The following is an 18,512-nucleotide window of genomic DNA, read 5'->3' as shown; positions in this document are numbered from 1 at the left end:
AATCAAAATGACGCTGGTGACAATGGTCAGTAGATCCGCCGCTGCCATGGCCACCAGGTAGCGAGTGGTGCAGGTAGAGAGGCCGCACTTTCCCCGGGACAGGATCACAATCGCCACTAAATTCACTGCGTGTTAGGGGGGGGGGGGATGGAGAGGGAGAGGGAGACGGGGGGAGGGGAGGGCGATCGGGTGGGGGAGTGGGACGGGGAGAGAGAGTGAGGGAGAGAGAGAGATAACAGACAGAGGGCATTACTGAAACTATTCTTCAAGGGATCGGGTTTCAGCTAAAGATCAGGGGTGTTCGAGACTGTGAACGGCTGCTGATCTAACTTGAGACACTGGTCACACTGTCTCTGACCTGCCTTCTTCAGAGTGGAGATAAGACGATGTGTGGACAATAGTCGGCGATAAAAGCGATCTGCATGATCAACAACGGTCGGTGCTGATACCGATTCCAGTCACTAACGTGGCCGGTTTCACTGATTTAACCGTGACTGATCAGGCCCCTGGAAACTCAGCATCTGATGGGGCCGAGATGGGATACAGAGAGGAGCAACACACACAAAATACTGGGGGGACTCAGCAGGTCAGGCAGCATCCAAGGAATTGAACAAATTTCGGTTTTGGGCCAAGACTTTTCTACAGGACGAAGCGGTGCCCCAATTTACGACGCGTCTCAGAGGGAAAGCAGGAACAACTTAGTAACCTGAGGCTGATCGGCTCCGTTAATGGATGAATTCTGCAGCGCAGCTCAATTCGATAACTCTCGTCAGCAGATCCGCGGACTCTGGTTCAGGTGATCAGATCCAATTATTAACGCGTACAACAAGCTGGAGGAGCTCAGCAGGTCGGACAGCATCCGTGGAAACGCGTCTCGGCCCGAAACGTTGACGGCTCGTTTCCAATGTGTACTTTGTGTTTACAGACCCAGTTATTGACCGACAGGCAGTGAGATCCGACAGTGACAAACTCCACAGGGAGACATGAAACACAGGACCAGGGTTTCTCTCTGGTCAATAACTCAGAAACAGTGACCTTTACAATGTAAACCCCTCCCAGTCACAGCTTGCGGGATAGCTGCCTGTCCCCACACTGGGACAACTCCGGACAAGGTGTCATTGAAGGCAAGAACAACGTTCGAGTCGATCCCGTGAGTTAGATGAGAGACAGGAGTTTAGTGCCGCTTGTCATTAAATATGAAAAGTCAGAGTGCTGGACTGACAGGATCGATATCTCTGACGGATATTTCTACAATGATCATCAAGTTAGAAGCTCGTCAAATGATCATAAACAGATTCACATGGTTAACACACAGAAATGCCAAACATGAATTGCTCTGCTCACTCACCAGGAACTCCAATGACGGCAATGAACACGTACAATATTCTCTCCACATGTCTGTACCTATCGAACATAGCAGGCATTTTCTCTGTCCAGTGACCTGTCCCCACTGTGCTACAGGCGATCTCGGAATGAAATGTGGAGGCAGCACATGCCTGCGGTTTTTAATACCATTTAGCGACTCCACAGGGACACATTTCAACAGATTTAAAAATAACTGTTTTAAAATTATTTACAAAACAATTATGTCAGGCAGGTGCAATCCCCGTGGTGACAGATTGCGATTAAATACTTAACTAGTGCAATGTTTGGACTGTTTGTGTGAATTAGTTTGTCCCAACAAAGGTGACTCAACCTTCAGTGGTATCTTATTAATTCAATGTGCTCCCACTGTAAATATGCACTTCAATGGAGCCAATTGAGAGACACAGAATATTGAAGTAAATTATGTCATTGTAGCTTGTAAAATTGTATTGTATCACCTACTGTTACCATTCTCCTCGAGAGAATAAACACTTGGATTAGTTTGTGTTTGGGGAACTCTAACGAGGGGGTCGCCAGGAAAAGATCTGCTTGTGATGGTGAATAAACACTTTCATATCCACAAAACCCGCCAACATCTTCACTGACTTAGTCACAGTCAGAACATTTCGGTGCTCGTCCGGGACCCACCCTTAACCCTAATACATGGCCATAAAGTCTAGTAGGGGGTTGAGTATGTTTCAATCATATCTCCACGTATGTGTTAATGAATACGGCGGAGCGCTGGCGAGGCAGATAAGAAAGTGTGTAGCGTGTTTCTGTGTCTCTGTGTGGATCGACCCATTGTCTCTGCCTGACCCTGCCTGACTATACACGTATGCACAGACCTCGAGTTCAATTTATCCCCTCGGTTCAGTCCCGTATCTTCTCTTTCCCAAAGTGTTGCATTGAACGTGGCCATGTTTAGGGTGGTTCAAGAGTCTCCGGCATTCCAAATAAAGTTTACGGGGCGGATTCCTACTTTAGTTTCTACAAGCGGTCCAGCTGCACCATCCAACCACGTGGTGAACACACATTCAACTTGGACTCCCCCTAGGTAACTCTGGATACAAGTCGTGGCTTTTCATCAGCATCATGGGCAATGCATTGTACGTAACACAGTTGTCCTTCCAGGGGCAATGGGCCACTGTTACATCCTGACAAATCCCAATCCACCTGGGCTGTGGGTGATCAACGGCAAAATAAACATTGTGTCCAGAATTTTATCATTTCTTTGGGGATCCAGTGTTCATAACAGTGGGAACGTAACTGTTTCAACCACGTGTTTGCTAACCCAGCCATTAGGCGGCGCTGTTGAGCTCGGTGGCGGCTCATCCTGATCAGCACCCCGTCTCCCTTCATTCTGCCACTGCAAACCTTGTTCTGTGATAGGGTCGTTTTAGAACCCTGTTTCCCCTTACCCTCCTCATTACCATTCTCCCTCAATCCCTTTTCCCTCATTCGCATCATCCTTCTGAGAGCCCATGCTTCAGCATGTGTGGGATTTGAATGGATCAATCATTTCACACACCCTTCTGCTCCCCTCGGTACTGTGCGATACCAAGTTCCTCGGCCAGTTCCTACTCTGTCACGGAGTCAAATTCTGCGTATCCCAAGTAGGACCCAAAACACTCGAGAAAACCGGTCACAACCTCCTCACAAGTATAGAAGGTTCCTTCCTTTCCACTGTCTGCAGTTATGCAAAACCTCCACTGTCACCTCTATTAGTCCAGCAGCTTCTCATGGTGCCTTCTGTACATCACCCCGTGTCCCCTGGGCGGGTGCCTGTTCCTCCGGCAGGGCTGAAGGGAAAGCTGAAGTTAGACAGAGAAGGGTTAGCTTCCCCTCCTCCGTTTCATATAAACCGTGAGTTGTCCTGTCTGCTGAATGCACTGGGAAAGTATCCGAGAATCATCTCTCATTCACCACTCCAGCACTCAATTGGGCCACGTCAAAGGGACAGAATACCGTGTCACACACGCCCCACACCCCCGGCTCTGGTGTGTCCTGCAGTCCCTCCATTACTACAGGCGCCATTGGGGCACTGAGTGCTGAAGGTTCCACCCACTCTCGGAAAAACCTGCTGGGAGGCGGGCCACTTCCCCAATAATCCTGGCTTTGACACTGTTAGTCCCGGAGTGCAGGGACAGAGGATGGCAGACGTGGCTGTTCCTCATGGAGATCGACTGTAGTGGGTTCCCGGCACGGCCAGCATGGAGGTTGCTGTCTGTGCTGGGCCTTGATGAAAAGAGCAAGAAGCAAGCAACTGGCAGGATGGGGGAGGAAGCAGAAAGAGCCCCTGACTGGGTATGGAGCTGGAGGGAGGGGTTGAGCTGGATGTCAGGAACAGATGGGCAGTGACTTGGCCCTCACTTCTGATCCACCAGCTGGACAGTGTAGTGGTTACGGGTTGAAACACTCTGTGAAGGTTGGGCGTTACCTGACCACATCTGCCCCTGGCCAAAGGCTACGATTACCTCATCAGGTGACTGAAGAGAGCAACCCGGTGTGTGGTATAAGCGTCGCTTCATACGCTAAATCACCCCAATCTGCATCACCATCATCGTCCGTCCTCGCACATATCACTCCTCTCCGAGCTGAGAGTTCACTTTGCAGATTTTCCATCTGTTTTAAACACTTGCGATCAGCGCAGCCTTTCCTCTCAGCTGCCGATTTCTTCCTGACATTCACAACAGCCGTAAATCCCGACCCTCCAGAGACCCTGATCCTCGACTCTCAAACTTTCCTAACCACTCCTCATAATCTGACCATTTCCTTCATAATTAACCATGAAAGTAATCTCTGAATCCCTGGGTTCTTCCTGTCCTTTCCCTTTCACAGTTTAATATCCTAACCTACTGTGTGGTTCAACTCGACACCAGGGTCCCAGACCACTTTTCTTTCTTTTCGAGTGCAACCCAGGGCGCGGAAATATGTTCACTGTTCATCAACTGAGATCAGTTTGGAAACTCACCAGGCAACTCGTAATTAATCACAGCTCGCACTTTATTGTTCCTGCACAAACAACAAAGTAACTATGTTGACCCCAGGCTAACAACTTAAAACATGAATTCCACTGTTCTCTCTGTAGTAATACACACCCTGACCACTTCTCAAATTCACAGCATTGAAACAGGGGATCCCACTGTATCCAAATGATCGATCATTTCTTCTCCAGACCCTTCCTTGGGGGTTTTTCCTTGTGATAGTTAGTCTCAGGAGTTATCACACCTTTGCATTTGAAACTCTTTACTTGTTTTGAAACAAGTTTTATTTGAAACATTTGAAACAACTCTTATCAGTTCAGAGGACGCATCTCATTCTTGTTGGCTGAAGTCCATCAGGCTGATGACGAACAGATTTCCATTGGATGCAGTCCAAGGGCTACACAACTTCATGCCAAAGGTAATTTCTTTTGTTCTCCTCAACAATGGTTCCAAACAGACAAACTGTGTCGCTCAGACTCTCAGCAGAAATATCGAGATTCCTTCTGCAGACCTGCCACGGTACATAATACACACCTTATCTCAGAGTGACTTCAGGTTCAGAGATAACGAGATTCCTTCCGCAGACCTGCCACTGTACATAATACACACCTTATCTCAGAGTGACTTCAGGTTCAGAGATAACGAGATTCCTTCCGCAGACCTGCCACTGTACATAATACACACCTTATCTCAGAGTGACTTCAGGTTCAGAGATAACGAGATTACTTCTGCAGACCTGCCACTGTACATAATACACACCTTATCTCAGAGTGACTTCAGGTTCAGAGATAACGAGATTCCTTCTGCAGACCTGACAGTGTACATAATACACAGCGTATCTCAGAGTGACTTCAGGTTCAGAGATAACGAGATTACTTCTGCAGACCTGCCACTGTACATAATACACACCTTATAGATAGATAGATAGATAGATAGATAGATACTTTATTCATCCCCATGGGGAAATTCAACTTTTTTTCCAATGTCCCATACACTTGTTGTAGCAAAACTAATTACATACAATACTTAACTCAGTAAAAAAAATATGATATGCATCTAAATCACTATCTCAAAAAGCATTAATAATAGCTTTTAAAAAGTTCTTAAGTCCTGGCGGTAGAATTGTAAAGCCTAATGGCATTGGGGAGTATTGACCTCTTCATCCTGTCTGAGGAGCATTGCATCGATAGTAACCTGTCGCTGAAACTGCTTCTCTGTCTCTGGATGGTGCTATGTAGAGGATGTTCAGAGTTATCCATAATTGACCGTAGCCTACTCAGCGCCCTTCGCTCAGCTACCGATGTTAAACTCTCCAGTACTTTGCCCACGACAGAGCCCGCCTTCCTTACCAGCTTATTAAGACGTGAGGCGTCCCTCTTCTTAATGCTTCCTCCCCAACACGCCACCACAAAGAAGAGGGCGCTCTCCACAACTGACCTATAGAACATCTTCAGCATCTCACTACAGACATCTCAGAGTGACTTCAGGTTCAGAGATAACGAGATTCCATCTGCAGACCTGCCACTGTACATAATACACACCTTATCTCAGAGTGGCTTCAGGTTCAGAAATAATGAGATTCCTTCTGCAGACCTGCCATGTACATAATACACACCTTATCTCAGAGTGACTTCAGGTTCAGAGATAACGAGATTCTTTCTGCAGACCTGACACTGTACCTAATACACACCTTATCTCAGAGTGACTTCAGGTTCAGAGATAACGAGATTCCTTCTGCAGACCTGCCACTGTACATAATACACACCTTATCTCAGAGTGACTTCAGGTTCAGAGATAACGAGATTCCTTCTGCAAACCTGCCACTGTACATAATACACACCTTATCTCAGTGACTTCAGGTTCAGAGATAACGAGATTCCTTCTGCAGACCTGCCACTGTGCATAATACACACCTTATCTCAGAGTGACTTCAGGTTCAGAGATAACGAGATTCCTTCTGCAGACCTGCCACTGTACATAATACACACCTTATCTCAGAGTGGCTTCAGGTTCAGAAATAATGAGATTCCTTCTGCAGACCTGCCACTGTACATAATACACACCTTATCTCAGAGTGACTTCAGGTTCAGAGAAAACGAGATTCCTTCTGCAGACCTGCCACTGTACATAATACACACCTTATCTCAGAGTGACTTCAGGTTCAGAGATAACGAGATTCCTTCTGCAAACCTGCCACTGTACATAATAAACACCTTATCTCAGTGACTTCAGGTTCAGAGATAACGAGATTCCTTCTGCAGACCTGCCACTGTACATAATACACACCTTATCTCAGAGTGGCTTCAGGTTCAGAGATAACGAGATTCCTTCTGCAGACCTGCCACTGTACATAATTCACACCTTATCTCAGAGTGACTTCAGGTTCAGAGAAAACGAGATTCCTTCTGCAGACCTGCCACTGTACATAATACACACCTTATCTCAGAGTGACTTCAGGTTCAGAGATAACGAGATTACTTCTGCAGACCTGACACTGTACATAATACACACCTTATCTCAGAGTGACTTCAGGCTCAGAGATAACGAGATTCCTTCTGCAGACCTGCCACTGTACATAATACACAACTTATCTCAGAGTGACTTCAGGTTCAGAGATAACGAGATTCCTTCTGCAGACCTGCCACTGTACATAATACACACCTTATCTCAGAGTGACTTCAGGTTCAGAGATAACGAGATTCCTTCTGCAAACCTGCCACTGTACATAATACACACCTTATCTCAGTGACTTCAGGTTCAGAGATCACGAGATTCCTTCTGCAGACCTGCCACTGTGCATAATACACACCTTATCTCAGAGTGACTTCAGGTTCAGAGATAACGAGATTCCTTCTGCAGACCTGCCACTGTACATAATACACACCTTATCTCAGAGTGACTTCAGGTTCAGAGATATCGAGATTCCTTCTGCAAACCTGCCACTGTACATAATAAACACCTTATCTCAGTGACTTCAGGTTCAGAGATAACGAGATTCCTTCTGCAGACCTGCCACTGTACATAATACACACCTTATCTCAGAGTGGCTTCAGGTTCAGAAATAATGAGATTCCTTCTGCAGACCTGCCACTGTACATAATACACACCTTATCTCAGAGTGACTTCAGGTTCAGAGAAAACGAGATTCCTTCTGCAGACCTGCCACTGTACATAATACACACCTTATCTCAGAGTGACTTCAGGTTCAGAGATAACGAGATTCCTTCTGCAAACCTGCCACTGTACATAATAAACACCTTATCTCAGTGACTTCAGGTTCAGAGATAACGAGATTCCTTCTGCAGACCTGCCACTGTACATAATACACACCTTATCTCAGAGTGGCTTCAGGTTCAGAGATAACGAGATTCCTTCTGCAGACCTGCCACTGTACATAATTCACACCTTATCTCAGAGTGACTTCAGGTTCAGAGAAAACGAGATTCCTTCTGCAGACCTGCCACTGTACATAATACACACCTTATCTCAGAGTGACTTCAGGTTCAGAGATAACGAGATTACTTCTGCAGACCTGACACTGTACATAATACACACCTTATCTCAGAGTGACTTCAGGCTCAGAGATAACGAGATTCCTTCTGCAGACCTGCCACTGTACATAATACACAACTTATCTCAGAGTGACTTCAGGTTCAGAGATAACGAGATTCCTTCTGCAGACCTGCCACTGTACATAATACACACCTTATCTCAGAGTGACTTCAGGTTCAGAGATAACGAGATTCCTTCTGCAAACCTGCCACTGTACATAATACACACCTTATCTCAGTGACTTCAGGTTCAGAGATCACGAGATTCCTTCTGCAGACCTGCCACTGTGCATAATACACACCTTATCTCAGAGTGACTTCAGGTTCAGAGATAACGAGATTCCTTCTGCAGACCTGCCACTGTACATAATACACACCTTATCTCAGAGTGACTTCAGGTTCAGAGATATCGAGATTCCTTCTGCAAACCTGCCACTGTACATAATACACACCTTATCACAGAGTGACTTCAGGTTCAGAGATATCGAGATTCCTTCTGCAAACCTGCCACTGTACATAATACACACCTTATCTCAGAGTGACTTCAGGTTCAGAGATATCGAGATTCCTTCTGCAAACCTGCCACTGTACATAATAAACACCTTATCTCAGTGACTTCAGGTTCAGAGATAACGAGATTCCTTCTGCAGACCTGCCACTGTACATAATACACACCTTATCTCAGAGTGGCTTCAGGTTCAGAAATAATGAGATTCCTTCTGCAGACCTGCCACTGTACATAATACACACCTTATCTCAGAGTGACTTCAGGTTCAGAGAAAACGAGATTCCTTCTGCAGACCTGCCACTGTACATAATTCACACCTTATCTCAGAGTGACTTCAGGTTCAGAGATAACGAGATTCCTTCTGCAAACCTGCCACTGTACATAATAAACACCTTATCTCAGTGACTTCAGGTTCAGAGATAACGAGATTCCTTCTGCAGACCTGCCACTGTACATAATACACACCTTATCTCAGAGTGGCTTCAGGTTCAGAGATAACGAGATTCCTTCTGCAGACCTGCCACTGTACATAATTCACACCTTATCTCAGAGTGACTTCAGGTTCAGAGAAAACGAGATTCCTTCTGCAGACCTGCCACTGTACATAATACACACCTTATCTCAGAGTGACTTCAGGTTCAGAGATAACGAGATTACTTCTGCAGACCTGACACTGTACATAATACACACCTTATCTCAGAGTGACTTCAGGCTCAGAGATAACGAGATTCCTTCTGCAGACCTGCCACTGTACATAATACACAACTTATCTCAGAGTGACTTCAGGTTCAGAGATAACGAGATTCCTTCTGCAGACCTGCCACTGTACATAATACACACCTTATCTCAGAGTGACTTCAGGTTCAGAGATAACGAGATTCCTTCTGCAAACCTGCCACTGTACATAATACACACCTTATCTCAGTGACTTCAGGTTCAGAGATCACGAGATTCCTTCTGCAGACCTGCCACTGTGCATAATACACACCTTATCTCAGAGTGACTTCAGGTTCAGAGATAACGAGATTCCTTCTGCAGACCTGCCACTGTACATAATACACACCTTATCTCAGAGTGACTTCAGGTTCAGAGATATCGAGATTCCTTCTGCAAACCTGCCACTGTACATAATACACACCTTATCTCAGAGTGACTTCAGGTTCAGAGATATCGAGATTCCTTCTGCAAACCTGCCACTGTACATAATACACACCTTATCTCAGAGTGACTTCAGGTTCAGAGATATCGCGATTCCTTCTGCAGACCTGCCACTCTACATAATACACACCCTATCTCAGAGTGGCTTCAGGTTCAGAGATAACGAGATTACTGCTGCAAACCTGACAATGTACATAATACACACCTTATCTCAGAGTGACTTCAGGTTCAGAGATATCGAGATTCCTTCTGCAAACCTGCCACTGTACATAATACACACCTTATCTCAGAGTGACTTCAGGTTCAGAGATATCGAGATTCCTTCTGCAAACCTGCCACTGTACATAATACACACCTTATCTCAGAGTGACTTCAGGTTCAGAGATATCGAGATTCCTTCTGCAAACCTGCCACTGTACATAATACACACCTTATCTCAGAGTGACTTCAGGTTCAGAGATATCGCGATTCCTTCTGCAGACCTGCCACTCTACATAATACACACCTTATCTCAGAGTGGCTTCAGGTTCAGAGATAACGAGATTACTGCTGCAAACCTGACAATGTACATAATACACACCTTATCTCAGAGTGACTTCAGGTTCAGAGATAACGAGATTACTTCTGCAAACCTGACAATGTACATAATACACAGTTTATGTGAGGGTGATCTCAGGCTTACAACGGGAATACCAGAAACTTGTTGTTTTCAGTTGATTTGATTAGGTTATCCCATAGCAATTAGTTCACAAAATTGGGGTTACAAAGCAGCTTCACAAAATGGCAGCCTCTATTCCTTCGACCTCATGGCAAAAACACAGGCAATTGAACACGCTACTTCCACTGTCATTGACCCATTCAATTTCGATATTTTCTTGCATTCGTTAGTTAATTCCTGACCCACAGTGGTGTATTTTGGTGCAGAGCAGTCAGGATGGGATGCTCCTCCTGTCAGATGTGGGAACTCTGGACATCTGACAGTTTTCCGATGACTATTTGCAGGGAGTGCACCCAATCACAGCGCCTGACTGACTGGTTCAGGGAGTTGGATGTAGTCAGGATCATTCGGGAGCCTGAAGATACTAGCAATGAAACATCTGAAGAGATGCCACACCCAGAGTACAAGCTTCGGATAGGAGATGCGTGACCACCAGCAGAGGTAAGGGTCATTAGGAAGACAGTGCAGGGCTGTCCTGTGGGCATTCTCCTCAGCAGAACACCTTGTTGGATACTGCTGGGTGGGTGGGGAGTTGACCCATTGGGGCATGGAAGCAACAGAAAGGCCGGCAACACTGTCCACTCTGAAGCTTAACAGGGAAGTGTAACTTTAGGCCTTGCGGCAGTTATAGGAGATGATAGTCAGGGGAGAGAAAGGAGATTCTGTTGTTGTGGACGGGATTTAAATTAGAACTGATTTCTGCGTCACAGATCCAAACCATTAAACTCCAGTCCCATTAAACGTGAACATTAGCTGAGGAATACCTCCCACGCCCAGTGACCAGAGTGCAGAACTGGGTTTGATAAACAGCAGTAATTGCCGAGTTCGGCACCAACAGTCACTTTTGAACTTGATTCAGCAACTGTGATGGTGAAATATCCAGCCTGTAGCCTGTCGCCTGTTTAAACATTTTCCCCAGTGTGAACTCGGTAGTGCGTAACAAGGTGGAATGACTGAGAGAATCTCTTCCCACATTCGGAGCAGGAGAATGGCCTCTCCCCAGTGTGGACTCGTCGGTGTGTCTGTAAGTCTGATGACTGACTGAATCTCTTTCCACATTCAGAACAGGCGTACGGCCTCTCTCCAGTGTGAATACGCTGATGTATCATCAGTTGAGATGACTGAGTAAATCCCCTTCCACAGTCTGAGCAGGGGAACGGTCTGTCCCCAGTGTGAACTCGTTGATGCACCTTCAGTTGATATGACCGAATAAACCCTTTCCCACAGTCTGAGCAGATGAACAGCCTCTCCCCAGTGTGAATTCGCTGATGTGTCTTCAGTTCAACTGACCGAGTAAATGCCTTCCCACAGTCTGAGCAGGTGAACGGCCTCTCTCCAGTGTGGACTCGCTGGTGCACCTGTAGGTCAGATAAATGAACAAATCTCTTCCCACATTCAGAGCAGGAAAATGGCCTCTCTCCAGTGTGAATTCGCTGATGTACCATCACTTGAGATGACCGAGTAAATGCCTTCCCACAGTCTGAACAGGTGAATGGCCTGTCTCCAGTATGAACTCGCCGGTGGGCCTGTAGCCTGGATGAGTCAGTGAATTTCTTCCCACAGTCTGAGCAGGTGAATGGCCTCTCCCCAGTGTGAATTCGCTGATGTACCTTCAGTACAGATGAATGAGTGAATCCTTTCCCACAGTCTGAGCAGGTGAATGGCCTCTCCCCAGTGTGAATTCGCTGATGTTCCTTCAGTACAGATGACTGAGTGAATCCTTTCCCACAGACTGAGCAGGTGAATGGCCTCTCCCCAGTGTGAACTCGCTGATGTACCTTCAGTTGAGATGACCGAATAAACCCTTTCCCACAGTCTGAACAGGTGAACGGCCTCTCCCCAGTGTGAGTTCGCTGATGTATCTTCAGTTCAGATGACCAAGTGAATCCCTTTCCACAGTCTGAGCAGGTGAATGGCTTCTCCCCAGTGTGAAGTGACTGGTGTCTCTGCAGTTGAGATGACTGAGTGAATCCCTTCCCACAGTCTGAGCAGGTGAATGGCTTCTCACCAGTGTGAACTCGCTGGTGTGTCAGTAGGCTGGATGACCGAGTGAATCCCTTCCCACAATCAGCGCAGGTGAATGACATCTTATCAGTGTGAACTCGCTGGTGTGCATGCAGGTCAGATGAGTGAGTGAAGAGTGAATCCCTTCCCACACTTCTTTGTCAATTCATAAGTCAAATGTCAGATGTAGTAAACCCCTTGCACAATCAATGCAGTTGAAGAACTGATCTCCAGTGAACAAATGCTGGTGTGTTCTCAGCTTCCCGGTTCCAGTGGATTTCACTGAGTTACAACAGAAAACTTCATTTCAGACACAAAGCACTTTTCCAGCTGTGATAACATAATTCTTCATCTTCACTTTAACAGTGATACATTGTTAAATATCTAGCAACTCCTTAAATATCTGGGCAGAGACAACAAACTGACATGTTGTTCTGTTTAAAATTCCCGTACACGATTTTTGCCATTTCTAATCTGTAAAAAAATTTACAAAAGACATCAATGAGTGAAAGTCATCATTCAGAGAAGTGTATGGTCATCCACTTTGTTAGAGGCAATGGGAGTGCAGACTATTTTCTCAATGGAGAGGAAATAATGTTGAAGAGTACGAGAATATAAAAGCAAGGATGTGTTGTTGAGTATTTATAAAGTGTGGCCTCACTTGGACTGTTGAGAGCAGATTCAGGCCCCTTAAGTAGAACAGATGTGCTCACATTGCAGAGCGTTCAAAGGAAGTTTACAAAAATATTTCTGTAATTATAAGGTTTGTCAGATGAAGAACACTTGATGGCTCGGGGCCTCTACTCACTGGAGTTCAGAATAATGAAGGGGCCCTCATTGAAATCTATCGAACATTGAAAAGTCTCGATAGAGTGGATTGGAGAGTATGTTTACTAGAGTGGGGGAGTCTAAGACCAGAGGACACAGCCTCAAAATCGAGCTTTGTTCTTTCAGAATGAAGATGAGGAGGAATTTCTTTAACCGGAGCGTGGTGAATCTGTGGAATTTGTTGTTATGAGTTGCTCTGGAGGCCAAGTAATTGGGTATATTTTAGGGAAGAGGGTGATGGATTCTTGATTAGTCAGGGATGAAGGGATATGGGGAGAAGGCAGGAGAGTGGGGCTGAGAGGGAAATGGATCAGCTGTAATGAAATGCTGGAGCAGACTCGATGGGCCAAACGACCTCATTCTGCTCCTGTATCTGATTAATTTTCACAGCCGATATATTATGAGATAATTTTAGTTTCCTTTCTGAGCTCTGACATCACACTGTTACAGCGAGGATCAACCCAAGTTGGGAGAAAAACTCACCTCTTAACTGTTCACGGTACCAGCAACTGGTCTGTCCATCGAATTCCCCGACAGTTTTCCTGTCTGTGTGAGAACGGGACATTCAATCTGTGACTTGGCCCAGTCTGATTCCTTCCATTAGTATTATTCTCTGTCCCATATTATTCTCAGCTGCGCAGTAACTGAAATCCTCCCACACAGAGAGCCTTTGTTGCTGCACAGCTGGTATTTTGTTTGTGCCGTGCTGTTTTCAGGCTGTGTTAACATTTAACCTTCAGACAAATGGTCGGTCCATACGATGTGAGAAAAATAAATTAGAGAAAACATTGGTATTATTTCAAGTTCTGGTCATGTGCTACAGCACTACAAAGAGCAAGTGATGTTACACGGCAAACCCTGGAGAGTTTCAAATTACTCTGCCCCTCCGTACAGGTGATTGACGGTGGAGAGCCCATCAGAGGCAATGCCAATGAACATGATGGGGAGAGCAGTCCTCGTTCTCATTGGAGTGTGGCATATTTGTGATGAGAACGCTACAGGTCACTTGTTACCCAGGCCAAAGGTAATTGGTATCATTATGTACTCAAAGCGAATGGTACTAAACATGTTCTCACAGGTGGAAAGGTCCAGATTTAGATGGAACAAAGGTGATTTCCACAAGGACTAAAACTGATGTAAGGATTTCGTTTCCTTCTTTTCATACAGTAAAAATTGACATTTTCATTGACTGGAAGGTCAGTTCCTCAGTGCTCGGTGGTGCCCGAGTGATCCATCTACTCCCCTTCCCTCCCCTTGCGATTCTAAATACGGCCTACGGACTAACGGGGAAAACGGTGGCCCTGTCATCCATGGCTGCCTCTTTACCCAGAAACCCCCACGAAGAAGAGACCCATCTATCCGCCACGGCTCCAGCGCCTTCGCTGCTCAGCAGGAAGTTCCCCGGAGCCCTCGTAGAGAGAGAGGGAAAGGACTTGGACTGTGCTGGGGAGAGGAGGAAAGGTGTGGACGGAGCTGACAGTAATTGGATTTCAGTCGCGGTTCGGACGCCGGTACCGATAATAACCCGCCCAGATCACCGCTCCTACCAGCAGCCGAATCTCCGAGCCTTTTGTCCACCGTGCGCACGCGCGAAACTCCCAGGGACCCTTACGCATGCGCATCTGATCGCCTGGTCACGGACGGCGATTTCTGGAACTGACAGGAGAAAGTCTGCAAATGCTGGAAATCCAAAGCGACTCACACAAAACGCTGCAGGAACTCAGCACCTCAGGCAGCATCTATAGAAAATTATAAACAGTCGGCGTTTTTTGGCCGAGAGCATTCTGCAGGGCAGAGAAGCACGGGGGAAGATGCCAGAATAAAAATGTGGTGGGGGAGGGGAAGAGGCGAGCTGGAAGCTGATGCCGGGTGGGTGGGGAAGGTCAAGAAAGGGTGGGCTGGAGAATAAAGAATCTGATAGGAAAGGAGAGTGGACCAGAGACGGCAGGAGGAGGGTCCCGCGAGGAGTGTAGGCAGGTGAGAAGAAGTACAAGGTCAGAGTGGGGCACAGAGTATCCAATCTCACATGGTGGATTGGATAGTGGACTACTTGACAGATAGACCTCAGTATGTGCGGTTGGGAGACTGTAGGTCTGACACAGTGGTCAGCAGCACAGGAGCGCCACAGGGAACCGTACTCTCTCCGGTCCTGTTCACCCTGTACACATCTGACTTCCAATATAACTCGGAGTCCTGCCATGTGCAGAAGTTCGCTGATGACACGGCCATAGTGGGGTGTGTCAGGAATGGACAGGAGGAGGAGTATAGGAAACAGATACAGGACTTTGTGATATGGTGCAACTCAAACTACCTGCGTCTCAATGTCACCAAGACCAAGGAGATGGTGGTGGACTTTAGGAGATCTAGGCCTCATATGGAGCCAGTGATCATTAATGGAGAATGTGTGGAGCAGGTTAAGACCTACAAGTATCTGGGAGTACAGTTGGACGAGAAGCTAGACTGGACTGCCAACACAGATGCCTTGTGCAGGAAGGCACAGAGTCGACTGTACTTCCTTAGAAGGTTGGCGTCATTCAATGTCTGCAGTGAGATGCTGAAGATGTTCTATAGGTCAGTTGTTGAGAGCGCCCTCTTCTTTGTGGTGGCGTGTTGGGGAGGAAGCATTAAGAAGAAGGACGCCTCACGTCTTAATAAGCTGATAAGGAAGGCGGGCTCTGTCGTGGGCAAAGTACTGGAGAGTTTAACATCGGTAGCTGAGCGAAGGGCGCTGAGTAGGCTACGGTCAATTATGGAAAACCCTGAACATCCTCTACATAGCACCATCCAGAGACAGAGAAGCAGTTTCAGCGACAGGTTACTGTCGATGCAATGCTCCTCAGACAGGATGAAGAGGTCAATACTCCCCAATGCCATTACGCTTTACAATTCAACTGCCAGGACTTAAGAACTTTTTTTTTAAAGCTATTATTAATGCTTTTTGAGTTAGTGATTTAGATGCATATCATATTATTACTGAGTTAAGTATTGTATGTAATGAGTTTTTGCTACAACAAGTGTATGGGACATTGGAAAAAATGTTGAATTTCCCCATGGGGATGAATAAAGTATCTATCTATCTATCTATCTATCAGAGGAGGGTGACGGTAATTTGTTCTCCTGAGTGGAAATCGATGTTCATGCCATCAGATTGGAGGGTATATAATGTGACGGAATATAATGTGTTGCTCCTCCACCCTGGGGGGGAGGGCGGGGGGAGGGGCGCTCATCTTGGCACAGGAGGAGTCCATGGATCGACACGGCGGAACAGAACTGGGAATGAAGAATTAAAATGCTTGCTGACTGGTAAGTCAGACTTGTGGAGGATGGTGCGAAGTTGCTCCTAATTGATGACTGCACCCTCAGGGTGGCGGAGCAACAACTTATATTCTGCCGTGGTACCTTCAAACGAGATGAACGAGTGCACCAGTCTTGTCTGTTTGAATCCAGAGCCCAAGAAAAGCTCTCTTTCGTGTCTCAGTCGTCTTTGACCCCCTGAAGAACTGTTTCTGAGTGACAGCTAAGATCCACCTGCAATTCCTCGGCCCACTTTCCCAACTGGTCTCGATCCCACTGTAACCTTAGACAACCCTCACTTTCTCCACACACCGGTTTTGGTGACATCCACAACCTCACTAACTGTTTGATCTGCATTCTCCAAATAATTAACACTCGTCATTGCCCAGTTGTAAGCGGGCGAATTTACTTTCTCTTCCATCTCCCCGGGGGACGAGACTGCCTGGACCCGGGGGTGGGAAACACGGGCTTTCAGTGTCTGAGCCGGTGAGGAAGCCGTGAGTGGCCAGTCCACAAGACAAGACAGCAGATCCCCTCGGCAATCAAACCGACCCTCATCAGGCCTGTCCCTCCGTGTCCAATCCCCATCTCAGTGCAAACTCAATCACCACTGCCACTCCTTCAATGGGGCGACTGGGTCGTGCAGACGGTGTGAAACCACCTCCTTTGCCTCGGGACCATTTCCATTCCACCCATCCTCAGGCAAAGGAGCTGGTTTGAAATTTGTTTTTACATTGGTTTATTTCTGATTTTCAAAGTTGTCATTTCTGTGTACCGATGTCTGTTTGTCATCCTGACCAGTTCTGCCTGAAGTTATTTGGCCTGATTGTTTCTTGGTGAAATTTGACAATGGCTTCTCCCCGGGTTTGGACCTTCATGTCCGTATCTGAACAGGAACCGTCCCTGCTCCCAGTCCAGCCTCAGCTGAGAGTGACTGTACTGGCACTGGAGACGGCCCAGTTCCTGACATCCCAGACTGCACCGTCGGGTAAACCCCGTTACAACTGGTACCAGGCCCTCCCTGAATAAAGGACGAGCCCTTGTCTGGCTCTGAGATATCTCTACCCACCCGTACAAGTACAACACTGCCCCCCCCCAAGCGCCGACACCTACCGTCAGTGTGTCCATCACCAGGGGCACACATCATGTTCTCTGGTGGCACCAAACCAGCCCGAAGACCCCGGTCTCCGGTTGGCAGCAGCTCATTTGAGTGACCCGCCATTTGGGCTCCACCTCATTCAGGGGCAGACGTTTTGTGGGTGTGTGAAGCTCATTTCACACTCCTGTGACCCTCTGAGTGAAGAGGAATCCCCTCATGTGCCCCATAAACTCCCCACCTTTCACCCTTAACCCCCTGTCAAGTATCTCTCTGCTGAGAATCACAGAACACAATCTCAACACTGAGTGTTTCTTCATCAAGCAGCTTTATTCTTTATTACCTGCAGGGGGTAAATTCACCTCCATTCTCACCAGGGATGGGAGGGGACTTCAAACATAGCGTTTACAAAATATTCCTTCTGTACATAAGAACGAGACGAGGTTACTGTTTCCAGCGAGCTCCGTGTTCCCGATACATTTGTTGTTGCTGCCATCTCCGGTTGAGTCGTCTCCGCTACTTCCTCATTTCTGCACAGCGTTCAGTGTTTGCAGTCACGAGTTCCTTTAGTAAGCACATTTCTTCTCGTTTCCTCCGGCTACTTTAGTCACCTACATATATTGCATTTACTAGCTCAGCACTCCGGGGTTTGTACAGCTCCATTTCGTCTCATCAGATACTCACAATAAAATGCAAAGTTCGGTACATATTTCCCCATTCCCTCCTCTTTGTTGTCCCATGACAACAGACATCCAATATCATCAGAACTTACGAAGTGAATTATGTCTTTAAGGCGAAAATACTTCAGATCTCAGGGCTATCTTTCCCCTTTTACCCCGTTCATTCCCCATGAGGACCCAGAACCCTGATATCCCCTGGTTTCTGTCACATGGAAGAGTAAAAGAATCATAATCTGATTATTATTACTCTAATGGTTATTCCATAATGTAAAACGGTATTCTCTCATCAAGATTCCCAAAGTGGCTTCCTGAGGGGTTATAATGAT

General features: G+C 46.6%; 1 protein-coding gene across 1 annotated transcript in view; it reads right to left on the bottom strand.

Moving 5' to 3' along the window:
- The window catches only part of LOC140719986 (E3 ubiquitin-protein ligase TRIM62-like), a 185,615-nt gene extending 167,983 nt beyond the window's left edge, over positions 1-17,632 (bottom strand). The window contains exon 1 of the mRNA XM_073034898.1: positions 17,524-17,632. Coding sequence (XP_072890999.1) covers positions 17,524-17,632 — 109 coding nt within the window. The remainder of the gene's footprint in view (positions 1-17,523) is intronic.
- Positions 17,633-18,512: the final 880 nt, after the last annotated feature.

This window comes from Hemitrygon akajei, unplaced genomic scaffold (assembly GCF_048418815.1).
Source record: "Hemitrygon akajei unplaced genomic scaffold, sHemAka1.3 Scf000034, whole genome shotgun sequence".
In the NCBI taxonomy this organism is placed as follows: Eukaryota; Metazoa; Chordata; class Chondrichthyes; order Myliobatiformes; family Dasyatidae; genus Hemitrygon; species Hemitrygon akajei.
Note: the sequence above shows the minus strand (reverse complement) of the source record. Positions and strands in the feature narration are given on the sequence as shown.